The following is a 24,332-nucleotide window of genomic DNA, read 5'->3' as shown; positions in this document are numbered from 1 at the left end:
GGGGGTGGGAATTCTCCGACCTGGTAGCGCTCGCTCGACCATAAAGCCAGACGCAACCGCGTTGGGAGGGTTGGCCAACGCCGCCATCTGCTCTGCTCATCAATCTTACCTATTTTCCCGGGTTCTGTGATGTCGGGAGTGGTGGATGGTCAATTACTTGATTAATGAACGGTACGCACTTCCCCAGGGCTCGATCCCACGGATTCCATGGGGACTGCTGCTCTGTTGCTGCAGCTGCTGTGCTGCATGTGCGTGCTGTCGGTGTGCCAAGCGAGAGAGTTGGAGTGGGACTGTCTTGGCTGTTGTACGGAGAGTACCACACTCAGACACTCTCTCGACTCTCCAGGGTTGCCTGATCCCTGCCATGCCACGCCCGATGGCGGCACATACTTGTACTCGCTCGGTGGGGGGGGGACCTCCCTGTTTGCCTTGTCTGGAATTTCCAACCTGATCCGTTCCTCGAAGACCCCATCAAAGGGCATCCCATCCATGTAACCAACATTGAAGTACAAGTAGTAACCAGCGGCCTCGCCGGGGCGGCGGCACTGAGTGATGCAGGATGCGGCCGCTAGTATCGATGCAGCTTGCGCGCGCTACCTCGTCCAAAGTCGGTACCCAGGAACGGCTACTTCCAGCGTTGTTTTTCAGGGCCTCTTTTCGCCCCCCTGGTGGGCAAAACCCGTTGCGGTTGCGGTTGCGGAGGCAGCAGGTACCTACATACTTTCAGGCAAGGCATGGGCCCGGTCCCAGACGATTGAGCTTGGCAGCGAGGCCGTTGCCTGCTTTGCGATGCCCGTTGTGCAGAGCCTCCTTGACAATACCTCGGGTTTTCTACCAGTAGGAAACGTCCAAGTTGCCGGGCTGACTGCTCGCGTCAGCATGGCGAGAGGGGTTAAAGGGGGGAAAAGGAAGTTCATCAGTGACCGAGCATCATCCTCTGAGAGAGAAAAGGAAAAGCGCCCCCAACCAAGAGGACACCGATGAACTGCGCTCCGCCCTGTTCAGGCTTGACAGAAGTCGAGTCAAGTAGCCGGTGAAACTACGGGCGGTTTGGCAGAACAGAGACAGGGTCAGGCTATGTAGGTACATTATGCAGCACAGAGCAGCAGCAGTCAGTGTCCTGTCGACTTGCCTGCGGCACACGCATCCTGGACCCGGGGCTACGCAAGCCCATCCCAACCATCATCCAAGACACGCCCATCCTGCGACTCCAAAAAAACCCATGTGCTAACGTTAGCAGGCCCCCTCAGGCTAACGTGAAAGTTGGCTAGATCAATGGGGCTGGCCTCAACTCGCCTCGCCTGTCTCGTTCCCCGTCTCGCCCACACACTCACACTCGCACTGACGCACTGGCACTGACGCACTGGTCAGTGATCAGTGAGTGAATGACCTGGAAGACTCGCTTGTCGTCGCACACCTGCTTCGCTCGGAGCCCCCAGACCCCTCTCTCATGCTGATTCTCTCATCCTATTTGCTACCAGCCCTCCCGCCTGCCGCTTCCCATACTTTACCTACCTACCCCAAGCCTGCCCTTTCTCCCTCTTCGCCGTATTCTTGTCAAACTCGAAAAAGCAAGCCCGTGAACTGAACAAGAGATCACATCGCGTATTCGAACACTACCCTTGACAACGAGACGTGTTCGCATCCTGCGAGGCAGACGCCGCCATGGATTACTCCCACCCCGCCTATTTCAACGCTCAGCCGTATCAGTTTATGGGAATCCCGCCTCTGACGCCGTCCCATTCCAATTCTGCGCCCTCGGAGGAGTTCAACACGACTTCTCCTCCTGTAAGTCTCTGTCACTTCTCATTCCGCCCTGGCCCTCGAGATCCGTCGCCAGCTGGGCGCACCTCTGCTTCTTATATCTCGCCTTCAACCCGCGTCCCCATCCCCACTTCATGATTATCAAGCGCTTGGAAAGCGAGATCGTGCACCACAGGCTAGCGCAGGCCCTGTACACGTCGAACCACATCCAGCTTACGGACGAGCTGACACACCACTTACTCAGGAGATCTTTGGCGACCTGCCCAATGATCAGTTCCAGGGCTTCGACCAGTATGCTCCGTTCAACGCCCAGCATCAGGCATTCCCCAACCCGCCGACGCCGCCGAACCAGCACCATGCCGGCCATGCTGCCCAGCACCAGGTCCAGCCCGCCCTGAACGGTGCTGCATCCGTCGGACAGAATGTGGCCCTCAAGGCCCAGCCGCCCTCCATGGACGGCCTCCCCTCGGCCCAAGCCGACCCTTCCTCCCTCGACAATGGTCAGAGGGCCGGCTCCAATTCGGACGATGACGATCTCACCCCGGCCCAGTCGCGGAGGAAGGCCCAGAACCGTGCAGCGTACGTCCTGCCGCCTTGCTTGCCATACGGGCATGTCTTGTCCCGCTCTCGAGCATACTAAACTAACCTTCTCCTCAGTCAGCGAGCATTCCGAGAGCGCAAGGAGCGACATGTCAAGGACCTCGAGGCCAAGCTCGCTACCCTCGAGGCTAGCCAGCAGGAGACGGTGTCAGAAAATGAGCGATTGAAGCGCGATCTGCAAAAGGTCAACACCGAGAATGAGATCCTGCGAGCCACCTCTTCCATGGCTGCCGCCGTTTCTCCCGGAGCCGGCCATGGGATACATGCCACGACTACCGGCCCGTTGACTTACTGCCCGACCGATTTCTACGACGACCTGCTACAGAACCACGACAACAAGACGCCGAGCCACCGAGTCGCCTATTCGGAAAACGGACAACGGCTGCTGGGCGCCGGTGCCGCGTGGGATATCATCATCAGCCACGACCTGTTCAAGCGGGGTCTGGTCGACATCACGGACGTCAGCAACCGCCTCAAGAGCCAAGCCAAGTGCGATGGCCAAGGTCCCGTCTTCGAAGAGCGCGCTGTCATTGCTGCCGTCGAGCAGAGCGTGGCCAGCGGGAGTGACGAGCTATTATAAGCGTGTCGTAGCGCTCGTGATTTTTTTTTTTAATACTGATACCAGGAGGCATAAAGACTGTACTTCCGTATGCCGAGTTTGCGATGAGAAAACGGGATTTTCCCCGGAACGGCGTTATACGTGGCGAAAGTGGGAACAGGCGTACACGTTTGGCTATCATCGCTTTTTCTGCTCTTTTTTCTTCTTTTTGCGATTACATGACGAGATATGAGAGCGAGTGTCCACACAACCACTCCACGGAGCGAGTCTCTTGAGGGCTTCGCAAGGAAAGATACCAAACCCACTCTTTACAGCTTTGGAAACGCAAAAGGGAAGCGTGCGTGGTGTGCGTGCAACACAATGAATATGGGGAGGGCTGAAGGGCCAGAAAGGAGTCGGCGTCAAGGGGTTTTCTGCTAGGGGCGGGATCGAAACTTTTTGGGAAGGGATTGTATTCACAAGGGAGAACTAAAAGGGAGGGGCCTGGGCGGGAGAATCTCAACGGACTAGGCATGCATTTCAACATGGAGAGAGAGAGGAGCGGGGACTGGGCGGCCATTTTATCGAGCAAGGCGGATGGCAAGACTGCAGTGCGGTGTGTGCGATGGAGAGAGTGAATGCGTGCCTTGGCGTTTATATCGAGTTTATTGATCTTGTATACCTGATGAGAGTAACTGGCGCTCTTTGGGGGGGGGAATGCAGTTGTATCTCTTCTCCCACAAGTGGAAACAGGTTTAAGAGTTCTAATTGCCCGAGTCTTTGGACAGCCCGCTGGCTGTACATCTTCTGCGTTGGGGCGTTGGTATGTTGCGTCAACCAGCTTATCTTCTTCTACCTATAACGACTGCTACTAGGCACAGAGGGACATGTCCTCCGCGTCTCTCTGCTCTGTCTCCTCCTCTCCCTGCTTGTCTGAAAAGGAAGTGTTTTAATAAAAAAAAAAACGGTGGTATCTTAGCAAATAAAGTCTAGTATGTTAAACAAAAAGCGGACATGGAACCACCTCGTAGCGATGACCCGGCCGGCCCTCTCCCTTCCCATCTCATGTCTTCCCTCAAATGCGATTAATCATCAACGACCGACCCTCTTGTTCCGTCCCGGCCTGCCAGGCCTCCTGGGCGCCTTCAACCCCCGAACCGAATACTTCGCCCGGAGCCAAGTTGATCACCATCTACCCCCCCGTCGGGATCGACTACCCGCTTCGGTCCTGACGCCCTTGGGCTTTCCCACTTGCTCCATGACACAGTCGTCAACCCATGCATATATGTATACACCTCGGCCCATCACCATCACCCCCGCGGCATTATCGGGGCTTGGGCTCTCCAGATATCCACCCCGCCTGCCTGCGCGCATTCTCTCTCTTCAATTCGCCTTCTTCTTGCCGTCTTCCTTGCCCTCGACGTAAGGGTGCTTGATGGTCAGGCACCAGATGTCGAGGTAGTCGCAGATGGTGACGATGACGTCGACGACAAAGGAGCCGTAGACGCCGACGGCGAGGCCGAGCATGCTGAACATGAAGGCGACCTGGTAGACGCCGTCGCCGAGGGCGCTGGGCCAGCCGAGCCAGGGGAAGGGCGCGTGCTCGAGCAGCAGGGGGCCGAGGGAGTCGACGACGCCCCAGGCCAGCGGCAGGACGAGCACGTTGTGGTAGGGGAAGTCGAGCTTGACGAGGTGGGCCGTGATCATCTGGCCGACGCTGTAGGCGTTGACGACGCCGGCGAAGAGCACAAAGGGCACGAGGTGGCCGTGCAGGATGTTGGGCTGCAGCCAGAGGTAGGCGACGACGAGGGCCCAGGTGCCGAAGAAGGGCAGCAGGCCGACGAGGGCGTAGCGGGAGCGGTCGCCGCGGGCGCGCCGGGCGCGGATCACGTTGCGCGCCGACTCGACCGTGTTGAAGACGAGGACGAAGGTGCCCTGCACCATGTACCACTCGGTGAAGGAGAGTCTGTACAGCAGGTCCGGCAGCGGGCCCTGCGGCACGCGCAGGGTGGCCAGCATGGACTGCTGCCAGAAGGAGGCGCCGCCCATGTAGCCCGTCAGGGCGTAGACGCCGACCAGGATGAGCACGCCCTCGACGGGCCCGTTGACGATGCCGAGGGTGAGGGTCTTGGTGTGGTACTCGTCCCAGGTCTGGACGTAGAAGGTGAGGAGCGCTGGAGTCAGGTCAGGTCAGCGGAGGTGTACCACTCATATAGAAGGTTTGGTGGGACATGGCGGCTACGCACATGCGAAGAGAGTGGCAACGGTCTTCCAGCCCTGGCCCATGTTTTGCGACGCGGCGAAGATGAGGACCTCGAGGGAGGTGTTGAGGGCGTCGACGCCGTGGTCGAAGAGCTCGCCGAGTGGGCCGCTCTGGTGTGTTCGGCGCCTGTTGGATTGTAGAACATGTGTCAGTCGGCGAGGCTTTCTTTCCGTCGACCGCATGCGACTTCTCTCTCCCAAGAACAACTTACGCCTGGGACCCATCCACTGCGTCAAATGTCTGGTACAGGAACAGTCCTGCAGCCCAGCTGTAGTATACCCAGGGAGGGCAGTTCTGGTCGAGGGTCGGGTTGTACCACAGCATAGTCAAGAGGTTGATCACGACGAAGGAGAAGCCGGTCAAGGTGATCAGGTTCGGGGCCATGGACATGGGGAAGCACTTGATGACCACATTGGTGTAGAATGGCTTCAGGATGTACTTGCTGGTCAGGGAATGGTCGACGCCCGAGTACTTGTACTGCTTGAGGTTGGGCAGCTTGTCCTGCCGCACGTAGACCATGATGGGCAACTGTTGTCTCTGGTCGAGTCTACGGGTGTCGGTTGTCGTGAGAAACGGGTACACCGGAAGACTACTTGGAGATCGAAGACAAAGTCGAAGTCGTCCCGGCAAGGGCGGGCAATAAAAAGGGTCCGGACGAACAAAGCACTGGATATGTGGACCGCAGGTGCAGCGAAATCGAGCGAAGGGGCGGACTGCTGCGCACAACACACAACGGCAGTATCAAGAGAGAGAGAGACCGAGTGCAAAAGAAGATCACGAACCACGGGAAGAGGGTGGAGGTTGAAGAGGGAAGTTGGCGTCCGCGAGGGCGTCAGTCAGTCAGTCAGTCAGTCAATTAGTCCAGTCGCGTGGGTCGCGCGCATCACACACACTCTTCTTTTTTTTCCGCAGGAGGAGCCAATTTCTTGGAATTTGTTCCAGAGGAAAGCAGCATGCTCGCACACCCCAAAACGTCATAGGATCAGCGGGCCATCTGCCAGTTTTACAGGGCTAGCGGCCACTAATATGATCGATCCACACACCAAGTGGTGACACCAGTGGCCCTCCCCTGCCTCCCACACACTCTATTTTACCCCTGGTCAGGTCTGTTCTGTTCTGGTCTGGTGGTTACAGAGGAATCAAGGGGGGATATAAGTCACCGGGGCCGAGACCAAGCACACCTCGATCCGGCCCATCTCCAGGTGCTCTCTGAAGAGAGTGAATTTGATGTAGGTAGGTATGTAAAAACTCTATGCACTCCAAGTCGTACCTTTTACCACGTTTGATCTGCTGGTACAGCCACGATCGGGTGCTGCTTTTCTGAAAGACGCGCAATCTGATGGAGCGGGTTGAACCAGCTGGACTTGTTGATATCGGATCCCGAAGTTGGAGATCGCGAGGGCTGTCCAGTCGGGATCAGGTAAAGTGAAGTCTTCTCGACACAGACGGACTGTGAATGGTTTTAAAAAAGAAAAAGAAAAAGAAAAACGGACCTCCGAAAAAAATGAAGGTAGGAAGGAAGGATGCCTGACTATTTTCCCTGTCACTGGTGGTGCTCTTTCCCTGGCACGCGGATCTGAATCTGCGTTTTGTTTACAGCTCATAATCTCTCATTCACAATCACTTCACGATCACTTCACCTTCAATTCATCGACATTGTCACCCATAACTACCTATTGAGGTATCACTTGAGAAGCTTTGATCTCTCGATTCCTCCGAGTTCCCAGCTTTTTAAAAAAAAGGCGTCCCATCCCGGCTGCTCTGTCTTCTTACCACCAACATCCAACTGAGCAGCCTTCCTCATCATCTGATCGACCTTGCAGCTTTTCACTGAAATACTTTTTTGCCAGCTATTCCTTCTTCAAAAAAAGGGACGCTGCGATCTGGACGGGCTGGCTCTCTCTCCCATCCTTATCTCGCTCCCTCCTAAGATTGAGAGCTGATATTGATTTCGCCTTCCTTCAGCCCAGCACACGAGAGTTTCCTCACACCCTCCTCACCTCGGGGAAAAGCAAGGGGACGCCTGCATCAGTCATCTGGGCTCTGCCTTCCCGTCTCAACCTACCCACATCGAACATGGATCCTTCCTGTGATCCCTTCTCACCCTCGCCTGCCCCGAGAGCCCCCGGCGGCCAGCAACCCACCTACACCACCGTCGGCTCCGTCTACAAACCCCAGAGCGCTACCCCATTGCAGCCTCCGACTCGTCGAGCCAGGAGGGGACGTTGGCAGCCGCCACCTTCTGCCCATGAGTTTGGCCTACTCCAACCCGGCTCTGTTGTCGAGAACCTCGCTTTTCGAGCCACTTTCTCATCCCCACCGCCGACCTCGACCCCCGGAAGCGTCTTGGCTCGATACTCACCTCTGCGCCAGAACTACGATCGCGCAGTCAACCCAGAGACATCGGACCAAAGCTCTGAAGATCCCTTCGAAATCAGGGTGGCCCTCCCTCCATTCAAGCCACTAACCAAGCCAATGCCATCTGGCCCGTCCCTTCACCCATCAGCCATGGTTCAGGAGGCCACTGATGCTCCAGAGAATGACAATGGAGATACAGAGAGCTCGAGTCCCGCCGCGGCTGCCATCCACAAGAATCTGGCGACAATGTTCAATGCCAAGACATTGACGAACCTCGCGTCATACCCAAATCCCATGCAGATCGTGGCCCAAAAGACTTTGGCAAGAGCAAGGACCGCAAATCTTGATACCTTGAACGCACCACGGACTGTGGATCCCAGTTCTCCGACACCACACCAGTCTTTGTATGCTGCGTCAGATGTCAAGAGTCTGGGTCTCGATAAGCCGCTTCCGACGCCCACACTCCGGCCGTTCCAGTCCGATCCTAGTGGCTTTCCTGGCATCGCGGGCGTCCCTGAGGGTAGCAGCCATCAAGCTTAGGGGGCTGATGGCGACCTCAGGGCGCCGCTGTACCAACCACAAGCCCGTACTGTCCCAAACCAATTGTCATCCGTGGTAGACTCCTTTCAGACCGAGGTGGATAAGGAGAAGCTCACTCGAGATAGAGGGGTACCTCAGCCACTGGCTGCTGGACCTCCCGGCCGGCGACAATACAAGGCCTCAACCTTCGCAACAACGGTCAAGGCACTTCAAGAGAGCGCCAACAATGTGAAGAGTGAGTGGGTTGATGAACCAGCCCAACCAAGATCTTTCGGGCCTGTCGGTCAAGGCAGGCCATCCCCCCCATCCACTACAGCCGGCAGATCGGGAAGCTCCGAGTCGGCCTCGGATCTGAGTGTCTACGAGCCTAAGAGAGTCGCCCTTGCCTCGCTAGCATGTCCGCCATTGTTCGACGAGGGTGTGATGTGGAGGCGGAAGCGGATGGTCGAGACACTGCCACGAGAGGAGCGCGCCCGGTACTACAAGCCCCTTCCGGCTGACTCTGTTGATGCCTACATACACACCTCGGAGGATTGGACCGACAATTACCCCTTGTCCCGGCCTGGATCTTGCCAGAAGTCACCAGAGGAGCTTGCCGCCTACAACACCAGGCTGAACTGTGCCTTTTATTCTGGAACACAGGAGTATGGCAAGTCGACGTCCCGCATCATCGCCGATGCCGAGGTCCGCATCTACAACCAGACTGCCGGCAAGCTCGACCTGGAGGAGCGCCTACGTCGACTCCGCCGTGCCTCGGAGCTCTTTGGTCTGAGCCACTCCGCCAACACTACCACCACCGCCACCACCAGCCGTACCTCGGACGCTGCACCTGTATCTCTCGAGGACGGCCAGGTCTCGAGCGCGGCTGAGACTGCCGAGCCGCTGCTCAACAGGCTCTTTGCGACGCTGTTCCAGCTTGTCGAGGAGAAGGGAGCCATGATGGGCGCCGCAGGGTATCAGGAGCCTCCGGCCTGGCTGGTGGATACGACCAAGGGCGGGCAAAAGAGCTTCTTTGGCGATGCTGTTGTCGCTAAGGCCGGGCAGAGGAAGAAGAAGCCGGCCAGGCAGGTTCTCAACCTCGTCTGGTAGAGAGACGGATAGATGGATGGATGGATTGCTTTTGAGAGGAGTCGTACGGGGGAAGCGGACATTTGCTCTGTTTTTTTGCGGGCAGGACTTGTGTGGTGTATTTTTTATCGCCCGTCGACCAGTCAGAGACTCACCAGATGTCTTTTTTCTTCTTTCTCGTGTCGGTTACAGCTATCCCGCCCCTTGGCTGTGCATACCTGACACTGGACAAATGGTTGGCACGGGTGTAGCGACAGGTTAGGTACGACTAGCTATCATGCGTGTAGCAGTAAAGGGGGAAGCCTCCTCCTAATTGATCTTTGCATTCTGAAGTCCAAATTTGCAAAAGAATTCTCCAAGTTGTGTGACGGCCATGTTGATCTGTGGATGGAGACTACGAAAGGTGAGTGAGTAGGAACTTCCCTTCATTGAGCCTGGATAGAGAGTGTTTGGCAAAAGAAACGTCAAAATTCTCGATAACTACCCTAGGGATCGATATACCGGATCGAGTTCTCAACAACAACGAAGCGCGCTCCTTCTCTCACTCTGGGGGGGCTCCCTCCCGTCCCTCCCTTTTGCTTTTCTTCCATCCCAGGCTCTTCATTCTCTCTCTCTCTTACATCGCTTTTTCCTCTCCGCGAAAGCCAAACGATCTTTCCCGGGGAATACCCCGATATTTCCTCTCCCCCACCCGGAGTTGAGGAAGGAGGACAGGGTTTCGTCATGGATAGGGCGGACAGTTGAAAAAAAAGAAAACCAAAAGGGGGGGGGAGAAGATGAGAATGTGATTCTTGGGGTGGTGGGGGATATTGCGTCTTCAACGCAGGGTTTTCCCACCTCCTCATCAGGTAGGGCAAGTCGAAAAGGGGGGGAGGAGAAGAGATCAAGCGGCGGGAATGGGGCCTCGGAAACAGAATCAACCGCCGCCCAAAGCGCCGTCTTTTTATATATGCCCGCCCCCTAAGTGCCTCTCCCGAAGGCACCAAATGTCGGTGAATGATTTTCCCCCCTTCGGAAGTGGCCTGACTGATGAAGATAGATAATAGCTAACAGAAGAAGGGGGGGAATAATGAATGATTCTCTAACTCAAAGAAAAAAAAAGGCGCAGAAAAAAGTACAGCCGAACGAACATACAGTCTCACAAGAAACCGACACCAGACCAGATAAGAGAGCCTTGCCACTAAATTACGGAGCGGGATGATCTCAGTAACAGAGTAGTTATCAGATGTCATTCTCATTCGAGGAAAAACAACAAGAAAAGCCCAGACATAGACTCGAATGAATCTGGCTTCAAGTGTACATCAATAACGCAGGGGAAAAAAAGGAGTCAAGGAAATGGGGTATGCTGCTGCAGGTACGCTGTATAAAACAGGGATAGCTTTTGTTTGTTTGTTTTTTGTTTGAAATCTCTCCTTCCTGAGAGTGGTGACACGAGAGTTGAGTGAAGTGCAGCACCCGTCGAGAAGCTTCAGTCGCGATACGTGGGCGCTAAATGTAGATCACATGTAGATCGTTGGCCGTCCAGGGATGGAGGGAGGAGCCGTTGTGGAGGTTGCTTTTGTCTCGCGGATCGGAACCGGCCCCAAGAAATCCACATTCCAGAGGACAGTAGCGAAGTATAAAGTCAGGACGGCGCGCTCCTCTCATCTTATCGCCTCAGGGCGGCCTTTGGGCCGTCCCGCTGCTTGAGACGGCTGGTTCGCCAGCCCTCGTACCACTGTTCTCTGCTGGCCTCGCGCAGCTCACCGCGCCACTCAGTGAAGACGGCGTCCTTGAGACGCACAAAGTCGCAGTGCTCTTCGTCGTTGGGATCGGCAAAACCCCAGGGGAATTGGCGGCCAACAACACCAGGCTCATAGATGTCTGGGCTGATGATGGACATGGGAATGAACGGAGTCTCGTCCTCCTTGAGCTCCTCGGTCTTGTTGCGTCGGACCGAGTTGGTCGACAATCTCTTGGAGTGTTTTGAGGGAGATGAGTTTGCTGATTCGCGCCCCTGGATAGGTAGGTCGTGCTCGGGATTCTCTCCCTCTTCCACCTCCTCTTCACTACCGGCCTCAGCGTCGAGGTTGTCCTCGTCAGCCTCGTCGATCCTGTTTGAATTTGTTGTTGAGCTATCGCCATCATCGTCCAGGCCAAGGGCCTCAAGAGGATCGAGGTTCGCCTTCTTCAGGCTCTCCCAGACGGTCCTCTTCAGGACGTTCATGTGCTTGGTGGTAATCGTGTCGGCCTTGGAGATGACAGGGATGACGGTCGTCTTGCCCTGAAGCGTCCGGAGCACTTGGAGGTCGAGGTCTTCATCGAGGCCGCCGACGACGCGGACTGGAGGAGCGTACTTGCCATTGTGGCCATGGCCATTGGCGGTAGCAGCCTTGGCGGCTGCGATGTTGCGGTCGAGACGGGCAGGGTCGAGGATGAGGAAGACTGCGTGGATGTGGGTATCCTGTACGCCAGGCGATCTCACGACCTTCATCTCCTCTGTGAACGTCTCTTCGAACTTGCTCTCGAGGAAGGCGGACATCTCGCGGAGCTGCAAGTCGACGACATTCTTCTCCAGGCCCTCCGAGTCCCAGAGGGTCAGCCCGATCCTCTCGCCGTCGATCTCGCTCTCGAGGAAGTGGGGAATGAAGTTGCCAGATGGCGGAGACATGGCCATGTATTCCTCCTGCTCAATGGTGCTCTTGGAGCGCTTCTTGGGAGGCAGGGCCAGCGAGGTCTTCAGGAACTCGAGGAAAGAGGTCTTGCCTGCGTTGCGAGTTCCCACAATGAGAATGCTGCCACCGAACGATTAGCATGGCCATTACGGGCATTCACACTCTTTGAGGACGAAAGCATCCTGTCTGATAAGAGTCTTGCAAGGCATGGAGGAGTCGCTCACTTGAAAGGCGTGGGGTCCTTGCGTCTGCGGACACGCCGGGGGCTGTTGATGGTGCTGATGGCGCTGCTGGCGTAGCTGTACCGGCCGCGGTGGGTCATGCTCTCGGTGCGGGCATAGGGGTCCCAGGCACCGCCGTGGGGGATGGGCGGGACGGGGACGCTGACGACAGATCGGCCGGGCTCCATGGAAGGCCGGGGCGTCGAGTGTGAGTAGTGCTCCGGAGGGACGTCGAGAGAGTCCGGGCGAATGTCGCCGCCGAAGGAGCTCTGGAAGTTGGGGGCGGGGGCGCCATTGTAGAGGACGGGAAGGCGCGGAGGGTTCTTGGGGATGGAGGCGTCACGCTGACGCTGGAGCTCCTGCTCTCTAAGCGCTTGCCCCTTCTTGCCCCTCAGCTCGCCCGACTTGCTGCGTCGCAATAACATTCCGAGACTGGAGCGGCGAGGTGGTGCGCTCATTGCTGATCTCGAGACCAAGAGGGAAGGGTCTGGATTCGTGCGTGAGACGAAGGAGGGAGGGTTAAATCTGTCGCTGCCACCCACAGGGCCGCTCGAATTATGCCGGGAATAGACAGTGTTTCGTCGAGCGAAGGAACGATCTGCGCGGAAGGTGGAATCTAGCCTGCTTGGTGGTGTAGCCGGTTGCAGGCTGCAGATGGGCCGACCGATGGCGTTTCCCTTGGGAAGCTACTGTACGGTGAGGTACAAGTCGGATGCTTTTCTTGGACGGACACTGGTCAGTAACTTTGAGCTTGCGTATCCTTCGCTCGACCTTAGACCACCCGGCAGGCCCGAGCTAGTACGTCACCGGACGTGCTCGTAGATGGGCAAGAGAACATGGAGCAGACCGCAAAGGTACATACAGAATGCCGGGTCACAGATGGCCTTTCCGGAAGAAAGTCAGGTACCTGGTTGAAAAGGAGTGTCGGGTTGAAAGGGGGGAGGGGGGAAGGAAGGTCGATGAAGCAAATTTGGGCCTTGGTTGGAATCCAAAGGAGCGAACAAACGAGAAGGGCGCTGGCGCAATGCGCAGATTCGCTGGGTTTGGCGAACCAGGAATCGCAACGGGTGAAACGAACAAAGATTGGTGCGGCGAGACAGGCGCTGCAACGAGAGGGAGGAGAAGAGAAAGGCTGGTGCTGGACGAGCGATTGGATGCTTGAACCGGGTCGATCCTTTTGGGTTCACACGGCGGGCGGCGTGCGTTGGCGCTTCGACGGTCTGGTCGCGGGCTGTCGCAGGCTGGGAGAAGGAAAACCACAGGAGAAGAGAAATGATGGACAGCCAGTCGTGTCGTGTCAGAGGGTGACAGAAAGGGGAAGTGGATATTGTCTGTGGTGTTCGGGTAATAGTTAAAAATGGGAGAGGTGAGGTGAGCGACGCCGGGGTTGGAGACGCTGATGAACGAGTGCGTACGTGCAAATCAAGCTGAGCGAGCCGAGAGAATGCCCAACTGCCAGTCACACACCTTTTTTTTCTCGATCCACCGTCGACCAAGGTCCGAAGTAAACCTCACGACTCTGCCATGTTTCACTCGTTGCCAGTCGATGCGCCGTCGCTTGCTGATGGCTGCGATTTTACCCCTGAGCTACGACGGCGAGTTACCTGTTTTCCAGCTTGCTTCCCCCGCAAAGCTATCGACTTTTTTGATTAAGCTGCAGGGTCGCCGGCGCCGCAATACGCTAGGGGCCGTGGGACCCAGCACTAGCTAGTGTACTTGTAAGACTAGCCCGCATGCTAAAGAATTGACAACCAAAGAGGATTCGGCAGTGGGACCAGGCCTGTTTCTTGCAAGATGAACCAGCTGGCTGGAGGACAAAGACCAGCAAATGGATGCTATCGGGAAGGCTTTCCGCCACAGATGACGATGCCTTTGAAGAGAGTTATGCACTAAGCTGAGGCCGTTCTTTCCTGCAGCAATTGGGACACTGTAGAATCCTGCGGACGGTAGAGCAACAGTCAAAAACACCTACAGCACTTGTACACACAACGCGTGGCACATGCTTCGCAGCTCAGGACTGACTACCGTCTTAGTCGCCGAAGAAAAAAAAAGGGGTTCAGGAGCCGTTTGCGGAGAAGCGGCCGTTCCTGTTCCTGAGAGAAGCAGCCACGTTGGCGCAAGATGCTCCCAAATGGAACTGAAATCTCACAGGACAAGCCCGGCGCAGTGTCAAATGAGAACGGATGACATTCGACAAGCACCTTTCCTCGTGTGTTTATTAGAGAGGAACCAAGTTCGATTCTCATCTCGCTGTAGCTCCTGCGGCAGGCAGTACCTATAGGTAATCTTAGGGGGTGTATCAATCGCTCCAGGCACGAAGTACCTACCTAGGGAGCTAGGTCAGGTATCTAATGGGAATGGCGCCAAGTGGAACCCCCCTGTTGCGCCTGCACCCACTCTATCTCTGCCAGCTGCTTCCTCTCCACCGAGTGTGCAACTACAAGTCGTATTTGTCTCACTGAAAGCAGCTACCAGCTCGGGCTTTTGTATCGGCACAAAGCCAGAGAGACACAGCGAGGCATCACGGTCTTTTGGATCGAGCTTCTGGACAGTAAGGGATCTCGTGACAAATCCACACTTGTCTCTCCCTCTCTATCTCCCCCCGATTCGCATGGACAGCTAACCGCCCGGCAAAGTCTCCCAGCGCCAATGCCCGGCACATCTAGGTGTCACGCAACACGCCACACCACGAAAAGCCGTTATGGAACGGGCAATGGAAGGCTGCAGAACGCATGCCGTTCGGAGGGCTGCCGCGCAGGGTGCAGTCCGTGATAGGTCGTCGAATCGCCCGTTTCCGACCTGTGTTCCAGATCGACTGAGACCCGCCCCCCTTTAAATTGCAGGTACGGAGCGACCCCCAAAATATACTACCATCCAATCGGCCTCGATGACAGGGGAGGGGGGTGGCTGGTAGTAGTAACTACAAGTAGATGCAAGACTGGGAATGCCTAGCATGCGATATAAAAGAAAAAAAGACGTTCGAGGGAATGGCAGGGGGGTCCACGTCGCGTTGGGCCTGGATTTGCTGCACGCGTTTCTCGCGTGAACGTGCGCTCTCTCTCCGCCGGCGTGCGCAGTGGGGATCCATCGATAAGATGACGGGTAATGCTACTTGAGATTGCCCGTGTTTCATCTCAGCCTTGCCGTCATTTCCAATAAGGCTAGACAGGGACGAGTGTCTATGCGACCCGACTGGACCGACCGCAGAAGATCAGGTGAGGCTGAGGACGAGGACGAGGAGAAAGAAGGACGAAGCTTCTCACATGGTGACAACCACAACTCCTCGTGCAGGTTTGTGCTTTCGCTAGGTGTTCCAAGATGTGATTGATGTATTTGACTAAGTTTACAAGCGATGGTGAGCAGCGGTTGGGGGGATATCTCTTTCCTCTCTTGCCCAGATTCTCCTTTCAAAAACGCCGATATGCTTAGCAATGCTGGAGCAGCCAACTCCCTCCTCATCTAAATGCCCTTGCAGAGTCTATAGCGATGATGATCACACATAAAAAGAAGAAAAGATGCTTTAGTAGTACAACTCAACCCCGAACCCCCCTCCTTTCACCCTTCCTTTCACCCCTCAAAGACGTCGTGCTGCAGCTCCATGCCCCAGTCGGCCGCCATGTCCTTCATGCGCGCCTCCATGGCGTCCTCCATGCCGCCGCCGAACCCGAGCAGCTGGCGCGCGCGGAAGAAGTAGAAGAGCACGTCCGACGCCGCCAGCACGGCCTTGAACAGCGCGTGCCGCCACGCGTTGGCCAGGCGCTCGCGCCACGGCCGCGACGGGTCCGCGTAGAGGCTCGCGCTGGCCCACTCGCCCATCCGCTTGACGCGGTTGACGGGGCTGCCCATGTACTGGTTGTTGCCCTGCACGATGCGCATGTTGCGCCCGATGAAGACGAGCTCCTTGGGCCACTTGTCCTCGTCGGCCAGGATCTCGCGGATCCCCTGCTTCATGCGCCGCTGCATCTCGTAGTGCCGCTCCGAGGGCGTCATCCCTTCGAGGTCGGCCGTCATCATGCGCCGGAAGTCGCCGTCGCCGCCCTCGTACGGCCGCATCAGCGTCGCCGACGCGAACATGTCGGCGGCGCGGATGCCCCACTCCTCGCCGCAGATGCGCGCGATGGTCGCGTTGTCAAACGTCATGAGCGCCTTCCAGAACTGGCCGTACTCGCGCCGGAACTTGTCCGACATGTAGACGTAGAGGCCGTGGTCGATGAGCACGAGCTCCGGGCGGCCCGAGGGCAGCCGCCGGATGAAGATGTTGCCCGGGTGCGGGTCGCAGTGGACGACGCCCCACTTGAAGATCTGCGCCGAGAAGAGGTCGACCATGGTCGTCATGACGTCCCGCGTCGACACGCCGAGGCCGCCCCGGCCGCGGGGCCCGCGCCACTCGGCGCGCTCGGGCTTGAGCGTGGCGTCGGCCGGCGAGGACCGGAGCCGCGCGCGCAGAGCGTCCATGTCCGGGCTGGGCAGCTGCTCGCCGTGCACGCCCATCGAGCCCTTGCCGCGCCCGCCGAGCCACTGCTGCGTCAGGGCCGTCTTGTCCCACAGCCGCACGCCCTCGATCCACTCCGTCGTCAGCACCCGCTTCGACGAGAGCTCCGGGTAGACGGTCGGCACGTAGACCCGGCCGCGCAGGGACGGCTCCGCCATGACGAGCTCGCGCATCGTCTCCGAGTTCTTGGCCTCGTTGATGAAGTCCGTCTCGAGCATGAGGCGCTCGGTGATGAAGGGCACGAGGGTGTAGAGCGGCAGGTCGAACCAGTACGTGTAGATCTTTGTCACGACCCTGTAGAAAAGAGCAGACGGTTCAGCATCGAAACGGCGGCCCCCCAGCAGAGAGATAGGAGGGGAGAGAACTCACTTGAAGGCCCAGAGATCCCACCCGATCTGCTTGGCGATCTCGGGCTTCTGGATCTTGATGGCCACCTCGCGGCCGTCGGGCAGCCGGGCCCAGTGCACCTGCGCCACGCTGGCGCTCGCCCGCGCCGTCCTCTCCATGACGCCCTTCCCTTCCTCGCCCGCGAAGCTGACGCCAAACACCTCCTGCACGCTGCGGCCGCCAAAGTCGTCGCGGATGACGCGCTCGACGTCGCGCCACGAGTCCTGCGGCGCGTCGTCGAACATGCGGGCGAACATGCGCTGGAACTCGGGCGGCAGCACGGCGCTCTGCATGGCGATGGCCTGGCCGATCTTGAGGTAGAGCCCGCCGTTGTGCCGCAGCAGGTCGGACAGGCGCTCGGCGTTGCGGCGGTGCAGGTCCTCGACGCCGCCCCGTGCGCCGATCAGCGGCAGCGGCTCGGGCCGGAAGTTGACCTTGTAGTCGAGGGCGACGAGCAGGCCCGTGCCGAAGGTGCGCAGCGACCGGCCCACGCCCGAGGCGTACAGGTGCCGGTCGAGCAGCCAGCCCGTCAGGCCGAGGGCGGACAGGACGAGCAGGCGGCGGCCCCAGCGGCGCGTGCGGCGGAACTCGCGTGCGGCGCGCGGCGCGCCGAGGGAGGACGGCGGCGGCGGGCGCAGGGACTGGAAGGGGGCTTCGGTCTGGTAGGGGCGGGTGCGCTGGCGCGAAGAGGAGAGATGTTGTCGCGGGCGGGACCTCGGGGAGGCGGAGGCGGAGGAGGAGAGGGAGTGCGGCAGCGGCCGCGCGGTCGGTATCGCGTGAGGTCTCGTGCTAGGAGTCGTAGCCTGCACCGATAGCCATCTTGACGGCGGCGCCGCCTGCTTGTGCGCGCAGAGGCGCGGGACGCTCCTGCGTATCATGGCTTCTCCCGCGAGAGATGCGTCTACTGGCCTATCTAGAGGCGGAAGCGTGGCAGGACTTCCTTACACCTCGTTGCGCGCGGGATGGGCAGGGCGAAAGGGAAAGGAGATGTTGTGTGTTGTGTGTTGTTGTGTGTGGACGGACAAGCGAGGCTGACAACATTTTCTCTTTTCGATGACGCTCTGTGGTCTTTTGATTTAGATCCGATGGCCGCCGGGATTGCGGCGGAATTTTTGTGGCGCTTGAATGGCCGACTCGGCCGACACGACTCGGTATTTTCCACCACGGACTGTCCGCCCGCTAAACCCCGAGAACTGGCAAGCTGAGCAGAGCCCTCGGGCTTCTCTACAGAGAAGACTACCTGGGTAAGTCTACGATGTTTTCAATCCCATGCGTGCAAGGCTTGACGTTCAACTTGGATCGACCAACTCTATCTTGACAAGGCCCAATGAGGACGAGCTGCATCAGTACTTCAGTACTTGTAAACCTTTCCCACAATGGCTCACCAATCGGGCCTCACTACATGTATTCCAATGTTCATAATCTTGGAAGGATCTGCAACACTCCAACCAGGTGTTTCGTGCCCCAGATCATCGTCATGTATGACAGCATGGCCAACGACAGCATTCTGCAACAATGGCCTGTTACTGGCATTCGCTGCCAGTTGTCCTCGCAGCTTGCTTTTGTTCTTGTTCATCCCTGGCCCGGGTACGGGTAGATCACAGATGAGTTTAAAGCACGACGCATGACTGTGACAGCTCCGAGTGGCCAGTCGACAGGTGCTTGAAACCTGTTACAGACTGCAGGTGTACAGCCACATTGCCATGCTTGCCCACATTGCCATCCATCCAGCCAACCAACCAGCCAGTGCCTAGGTCGACGCCTCCTCGCCCCAGCATTCGTCAGCCAGCTCTGAACTGGCGACAGTCTGCACATCAGTCATCGTCATCGATGCTGCCAGCTTCGGCCAACCTTGTGCTTGATCTGTTTCAGGCTCTCGGCCGCTTGTTGGCCTGGCAGTTCCTGGACCTTGGTTAGTCGCCGCGATTGTGCGCGCGGCTTCTGGTCCGTCGGCTCTTTAGTTACAGACTATCTCCTATCTCTGACCGGGAACCTTGGACCAAAGGCCGCAGGATGGCGCCAGAGAGGGCCTGCTTGGCCTGCTAATTGCCCGCTATTGATCTTCCCAGGTCTTATTGGGATTGACGGCCCTTATTGGTGGGATGGCTCCGCCCAATCTCATTCTCGCAATGATCCAGACCCTTGAGCGCACTCTGTCGGAGAGTGGATGGCATTCATCCATCCCCCAGGGACAGAGATTCTCAACCAGGGAGGCCCTTGGGAATGCGCTTCATCCCTCGATACGCGGCATCGGGTGTCGCATGCTGCGGCGGCGCAACAGTCGCCATTGACGCGCAAGCGCCGCAAGACTGTTATCGTGAAATGCACAGAACGCAAGTAGGCACGCCGGAGCAGGATTCGATAGCGCCACCGTACTCCGTATATCCTCTGTCTCGTCGCCCATGGAAGCATTTCTGCCTGTCTAGCCTTATCTAAAATAGGGCACCACCTCCGCAAGAGACTTGGCTCCTAGCGTGGAGAGAGAGTGAGTGGCACGACTGGATTCGCCGAATACGGCAGGCCGCTGGTTGGGTAGACTGGCGTGACTGACACGGCGAATTGCGCTCTGCCTCTACGGAAGTACTCCGTACCTCTTTGTACGAAAGATGCCGTGGTTCCTGCAGTGCCCGCTCCCGTGGGTGGTGTGTGTGGGCTTACCTATTCCTTCGTCGTTGCTGGCAGGACGGCCTGCATATTCCGTCGGCCGGTCTCTTCTCTCAATGTGTTGGGCTGGAAGCGTGCTTTTTCTTTCTTTTTACCTTTAGCCTGCAGGGAGACGAAATAAGCTGCGGGAAGCCTTGGCTTTGCATGGTGTGCGGGTACGCGCTTGGTGGTTACTCGCACTCTGCATGCATTGCATTTGCATGGTGTGTGGGATCAAATCATCAATCAAAGAACAAAGCCGAGAGGGGCTCGCCGGTTCTGTTGCCCCGTCTGGTGCGTCTCTCCCCAGGCAGGCCGGAGAGGGCAAAAGAGGGATCGGGTCGAGGCAGATCCTGATCCGTTCCGCTGGCTAAGACGGCAGCTTTTAGAGTTTATTAGCTGACGCGGGACCTTTCTTGTTGCTGTTGCTAGACTGCCTGGGTCTCTTCTCTGCTCTTGTCTACCTAGTCTAGGTAGTCTTGCCGGGCCATGTGGTGTGTTGCCTGTCTGGTTCTGGCTCCGGTCGCTTCTCCAGACCCTTCCACTGGGGTAAATTCTTGGGTGTCGGTTCTTCAGGAATGAGAAAGCTGGTTGCGCCCCGAGAGATCGTCGCCCATTTCTCCTCTGCGCGGCCATTCCACAATGACGACACAGTGTCCCGGCCAGCTGAAAGGCCAGCTAGGTACCTAGCTCTTGTCATCGGCCTTGAATTGATCTCCTTGGAGTTCATCACTCTTTATTGAAATTGCGCGACATTAAGACCTGTCATGTACCTACCTAGATACCTACCTATCAGACAAAAGAAGTCCTTATTCTTGTACACAAGAGAGAAAGCAATGGCCCCAGTTAGTTACTAACAGTAGCCCCGGACAGTGGAAGAGTGGTCAGCTCCTTGGCCCTTATTTAGCTTGCCATATCGTGTCCGTCTCTGGTGGCTTCCAGTCTATTTTGCTCTGGTAGTTAGTTAGAGGACCGAAGAGTCGTAAAGCGAGGATACGATATCAAAAACTTGCTCTCTCCAGCACGCACACGCACCGATGGAGAATACCTAAGGTAGGTAACTAGTTACATGTACCTAACCTTCTAGAGTCTCCACTGTTACGGACCACCCTCCCCGTCTGGCCGTCGCTCCCCTGCAACCACAATCGCTGTCGCCTTCTGTTCGACCCGCTAACACTACTTGTACTTGTACAAGTACGGAGTAGACTGGAGCGTGCGCCAACCAGGGCTCAACCTTGCCGGCCTTTTGCCCCATCACCACAATTAATCCACACCCCCCCTCCCCTTTCCTCCCTGGTCCTCGACTGGCTCCTCACCTCACCCTTCCCTTGGGATCCAAGTTACAGAGAGATAAAATACCCCATTTCCAGAGGCAGCTAGCGAGCTCCACTGCTAGACTAGGTACCACTGCTGCTACTGCTGGCTCCTCCTGGCTGTGCATCGCCCACCACCACCACCACCACCATTCGACCTGCTTGCTGTGCCCTCCGCCCCCCCCATCCCAAGAGGGCATCACCCACTCTCCGCAAGCCCAGACAGGTTACTTACCCGTCGCAACTTCACGCGGGCTGCGCAAAGGATCCTTTTCGCAACCTCTGCCACGGCACTGACGATCGACGAGCCGGCCTTCTTCGACCTGCGACAGGATTGAACGTCTTTGCTCTTTGGAGCACGACTGAGCTGGAAAAGGAGTCTGCATTGGCGGCTGGCTGCTGGGCGCTGGGCGAACCCCGTCTTCACACCTCGTCTTGATCCTCGAGATCACGACGACAACTCCCCTCTTGTCTGTCGTATGACTGCCTCGAGACAATAGAGCGCCGGACCTCCAGCTGTTCTATTCAGCCGACATTCATCGCTCTTCACGATCAGCTTCGCCTTACTTCCATGCCGCGACAAAGTCAACCTGCACCCTTCGCTTCACGACCCTCCTTACCCGCTTCATATTCACGCCTCTGGCTGGGTGGACTTGGTCGCATGAGAACCTGCTAAACACCAAGGCGGTTACCCGTTCGCCCCCTCGCCGCGTCTTGACGACGTTGGCTTCGCCACCACACTCGCTCTTTCTCGGAACTTCTCCTTCTCGACTTCACCTTCTTCAATCGCCATGTTGCGGCCGGCGACACCCCTTGCGGTGTTGCTCGGCGTCGCGTTCGCTCTGCTGCTTATAGCAGTGTTGTCGACTCCCATTATCAAGCAGATCCCCCTCGGTGCCTTCCACGGCGTCACTTTTGGCGTCTTTGGAGTGTGCAAGGCGGATGGAACTTGCAGCAAGATTGAGATTGGCTATAACACTGGTGAGCATGCACATGCACTCAAACTCGCAGGCACTCGACGCCGCTCCACCGCGCAATGCTAACCCCTCTTCGCAGGTCAATTTCTCTCCTCCGACGACAATGCAGACTTCAACCTGCCCCCCGCGGCCAGGAATACCTTGTCTTCCATTCTAGTTGTCCACCCGGTCGCTGCACTCTTCACCCTCATCATGTTTGTCATGTCTATTGTCGCCCATTTCCACTCTCCCTCTCACTCGATCCGCTATCTGCTCTTTCTCTTCATCGTGAGCATCTTTGCTTTCCTCGCTTGTCTTCTGGCATTCCTCATCGACGTGCTGCTCTTCGTTCCCCATCTTGCTTGGGGATCTTACCTCGTTCTGGCCGCCACCATTCTCGTGGCCCTGAGCGGCATCATATCTTGCGCCATGCGGAGGACCCTGGTCAGCAGAAAGACCAGGAAGAAGCGCATCGCAGAGAATGCCGAAATGAGCGGAGAGAACTACTACAACAGGCAAGCTCAGCAGCAAGCTGCTGCTCCTGTACCCAGCACCGCCAGGCAGCCTACCGTTCCTGTTGTAAGCGGAGCAAATGGCGACGGCGAGAAGCTGCCCGCCTTTGCTACTTTCGAGAAGAAAGACGACAGGAGCAGCGACGAGCGCATCCCCCTCACGGCTCGGAGTCCAGCCGACATATCTCCTAATGCACAGTCGACTGACCTCGCGGTTGCTGGAGATATGGCCATGAACGGACCTCCTGGCCCGAGAAGGTCGCCCTCGATACCCCGGGACCAGTATGGAAACCCCATGCCCATGCAGGATGGGTACGGTGTTCGACGCGGGCCTTCCCAGGAGAGTATGAACTCGCGTGGCCGTGGGCGCATGCCTCCGGGAGGCTACAGGGGACGAGGAGGCTATGGCCCACCGGGCGGCCGGGGAGGATACGGACCGCCAGGACGAGGAGGATACGGCCCGGGCCCGGGTGGTAGGGGCGGTTACGGCCCACCGCCTCGGGGCTATGGCGGCCCAATGAGAGGAGGCCGGCCACCACCACCAGGGTACCAGTACGAGCGAGCTGGGCCCTATGGCATGAGGGGCCCCTCGCCTGGACCTCCAAACGGACCTTACAATTCTAACCCGTCCATGCCCAGCATGTCGACTGGAAGCTACGACCCCTACAACCCTGAAATCAGGGCTTCAGACCTGCCACGTGCCGAGTCGCCACCACCATTGCCTGGTACCAATGGACCCTCACAGATGGGGCAGGCAGTAGAGATGGATGCGGCAGCCAATGGCCCTAGGCCGGGACCGCCAGGCTACGGCCCCCAGTATGGCGGCCAGGTCAGGGATAGTGACTCAGACATCGCAGGAATGGTGGGACTACAGCAAGGCAGGGGCCCTACCAGCGCCAACCGTCATGACACCTACATGAGTGACAACTCGAGGTACAGTCAGGACGGAGGAGGGTAAGTTCACATTCGTATCTGACCTGAATGGAGAGTATATATGCTAATATTGTGTCAAAGTGACTACGTTCCTCCTCGCGCAGCTTGGAATCAGGGTGGAGGAGGCAGCGGCAGGAACTCACCTCGCATGGGCTCCCCCCTGGGCCGCCCGGCAGAGCTTCCCGCCACGAGGAGTCCGCCACCGCCAGCACCGTCAGGCGGTAGCAACTACTACGAGGATGTAGACCCTCGCTTTGCCGAGCCGCCGCAGCAGAGGCCGACCCCGCCACCCCCAATCCAGGTCAGCAACTCGTACGAGGACATCCCCCAAGGCGCCCGCAGCCCCGCTGAGTCGGAGCGGTCCAACTTCACCTCCATCTCCCAACGAGGGATCAACCCGCGCTGGAACCCACCGCCTCCAGCGCTGATGCCGGGCTATGGCGGCCCTCCTCCGCGGCGGCCCGTGAACCGCAGTGACGTGCTACTCAACAACAACCCGGACTTCCAGCTGCCCGGAAGAGCTGCCAACAACTCACCCCGCCCCGGAGGTCCCAACAACGGCATGGTTCCTGGCAGCGCATACCCGGCGATATAATCGTTTTCTACGGGCATGTTCTGCAGCCCAACCTCGCCAGCCCACGTTCTTCCATACCTGTACTCTCCATGATCGTCTTCCAATCCGGGGCCGCCTTGTCACATCTATCTATAGACTTTTCCTACCGACTGCATCTCCATGATCTTGTGTATTCATTTCATGGTGGAAATCTTGGGCCTGAGACCTTCCACTCACCCGTCTAATGCGGTCGACCGCCCTGCAGTGTGGCCGTTTTATTGCTTAATGATATAACCGACGAGGACTATTTTTTGTTACGTGGTTTTTCTCATCTCAAGCAACAATATTTCAAACCCGATCATTCCTTTTCGGATCTCTCCTCGCGAGAACTCCGGCTCTGTGGGATGGGCATACGATCAAAACTTCCTTCAAATATTCCGCCGACCGCCGACCTTGATTTTATCAACACACGACCGAAACAAATCTTGATTGTTCCCGCCATTCTTCCTCCCTTCCGACCTTCTTATTCTTTCTCTC

At 57.6% G+C, this 24,332-nt stretch overlaps 6 protein-coding genes across 6 annotated transcripts; 3 read left to right on the top strand and 3 right to left on the bottom strand.

Moving 5' to 3' along the window:
* Nucleotides 1–1,665: 1,665 nt before the first annotated feature.
* E0L32_005415 (uncharacterized protein) lies at nt 1,666–2,944 on the top strand (the record flags this gene model as incomplete). The annotated part of the gene is made up of 3 exons (XM_031139934.1): nt 1,666–1,788; nt 2,009–2,343; nt 2,422–2,944. The coding sequence occupies 3 exons, from the start codon at nt 1,666–1,668 to the stop codon at nt 2,942–2,944; spliced, it is 981 nt and encodes a 326-aa protein (XP_030996162.1).
* A 1,341-nt stretch (nt 2,945–4,285) lies between these two features.
* Nucleotides 4,286–5,684, bottom strand: E0L32_005414 (uncharacterized protein; the record flags this gene model as incomplete). Its single annotated transcript, XM_031139933.1, has 3 exons — nt 4,286–5,076; nt 5,149–5,291; nt 5,377–5,684. 3 exons carry the CDS (start codon nt 5,682–5,684, stop codon nt 4,286–4,288), a joined length of 1,242 nt encoding a protein of 413 aa, XP_030996161.1.
* A 1,557-nt stretch (nt 5,685–7,241) lies between these two features.
* On the top strand, nt 7,242–9,152 carry E0L32_005413 (uncharacterized protein; the record flags this gene model as incomplete). Its single annotated transcript, XM_031139932.1, has 2 exons — nt 7,242–8,043; nt 8,143–9,152. The coding sequence occupies 2 exons, from the start codon at nt 7,242–7,244 to the stop codon at nt 9,150–9,152; spliced, it is 1,812 nt and encodes a 603-aa protein (XP_030996160.1).
* A 1,627-nt stretch (nt 9,153–10,779) lies between these two features.
* On the bottom strand, nt 10,780–12,464 carry E0L32_005412 (uncharacterized protein; the record flags this gene model as incomplete). The annotated part of the gene is made up of 2 exons (XM_031139931.1): nt 10,780–11,905; nt 12,010–12,464. 2 exons carry the CDS (start codon nt 12,462–12,464, stop codon nt 10,780–10,782), a joined length of 1,581 nt encoding a protein of 526 aa, XP_030996159.1.
* A 3,109-nt stretch (nt 12,465–15,573) lies between these two features.
* Nucleotides 15,574–17,763, bottom strand: E0L32_005411 (uncharacterized protein; the record flags this gene model as incomplete). The annotated part of the gene is made up of 2 exons (XM_031139930.1): nt 15,574–16,792; nt 16,868–17,763. 2 exons carry the CDS (start codon nt 17,761–17,763, stop codon nt 15,574–15,576), a joined length of 2,115 nt encoding a protein of 704 aa, XP_030996158.1.
* A 3,869-nt stretch (nt 17,764–21,632) lies between these two features.
* E0L32_005410 (uncharacterized protein) lies at nt 21,633–23,837 on the top strand (the record flags this gene model as incomplete). The annotated part of the gene is made up of 3 exons (XM_031139929.1): nt 21,633–21,822; nt 21,898–23,263; nt 23,324–23,837. 3 exons carry the CDS (start codon nt 21,633–21,635, stop codon nt 23,835–23,837), a joined length of 2,070 nt encoding a protein of 689 aa, XP_030996157.1.
* Between the last annotated feature and the right edge of the window lie 495 nt (nt 23,838–24,332).

This window comes from Thyridium curvatum (assembly GCF_004353045.1).
Source record: "Thyridium curvatum strain D216 chromosome Unknown NODE_28_length_411853_cov_82.906025, whole genome shotgun sequence".
In the NCBI taxonomy this organism is placed as follows: domain Eukaryota; kingdom Fungi; phylum Ascomycota; class Sordariomycetes; order Thyridiales; family Thyridiaceae; genus Thyridium; species Thyridium curvatum.
Note: the sequence above shows the minus strand (reverse complement) of the source record. Positions and strands in the feature narration are given on the sequence as shown.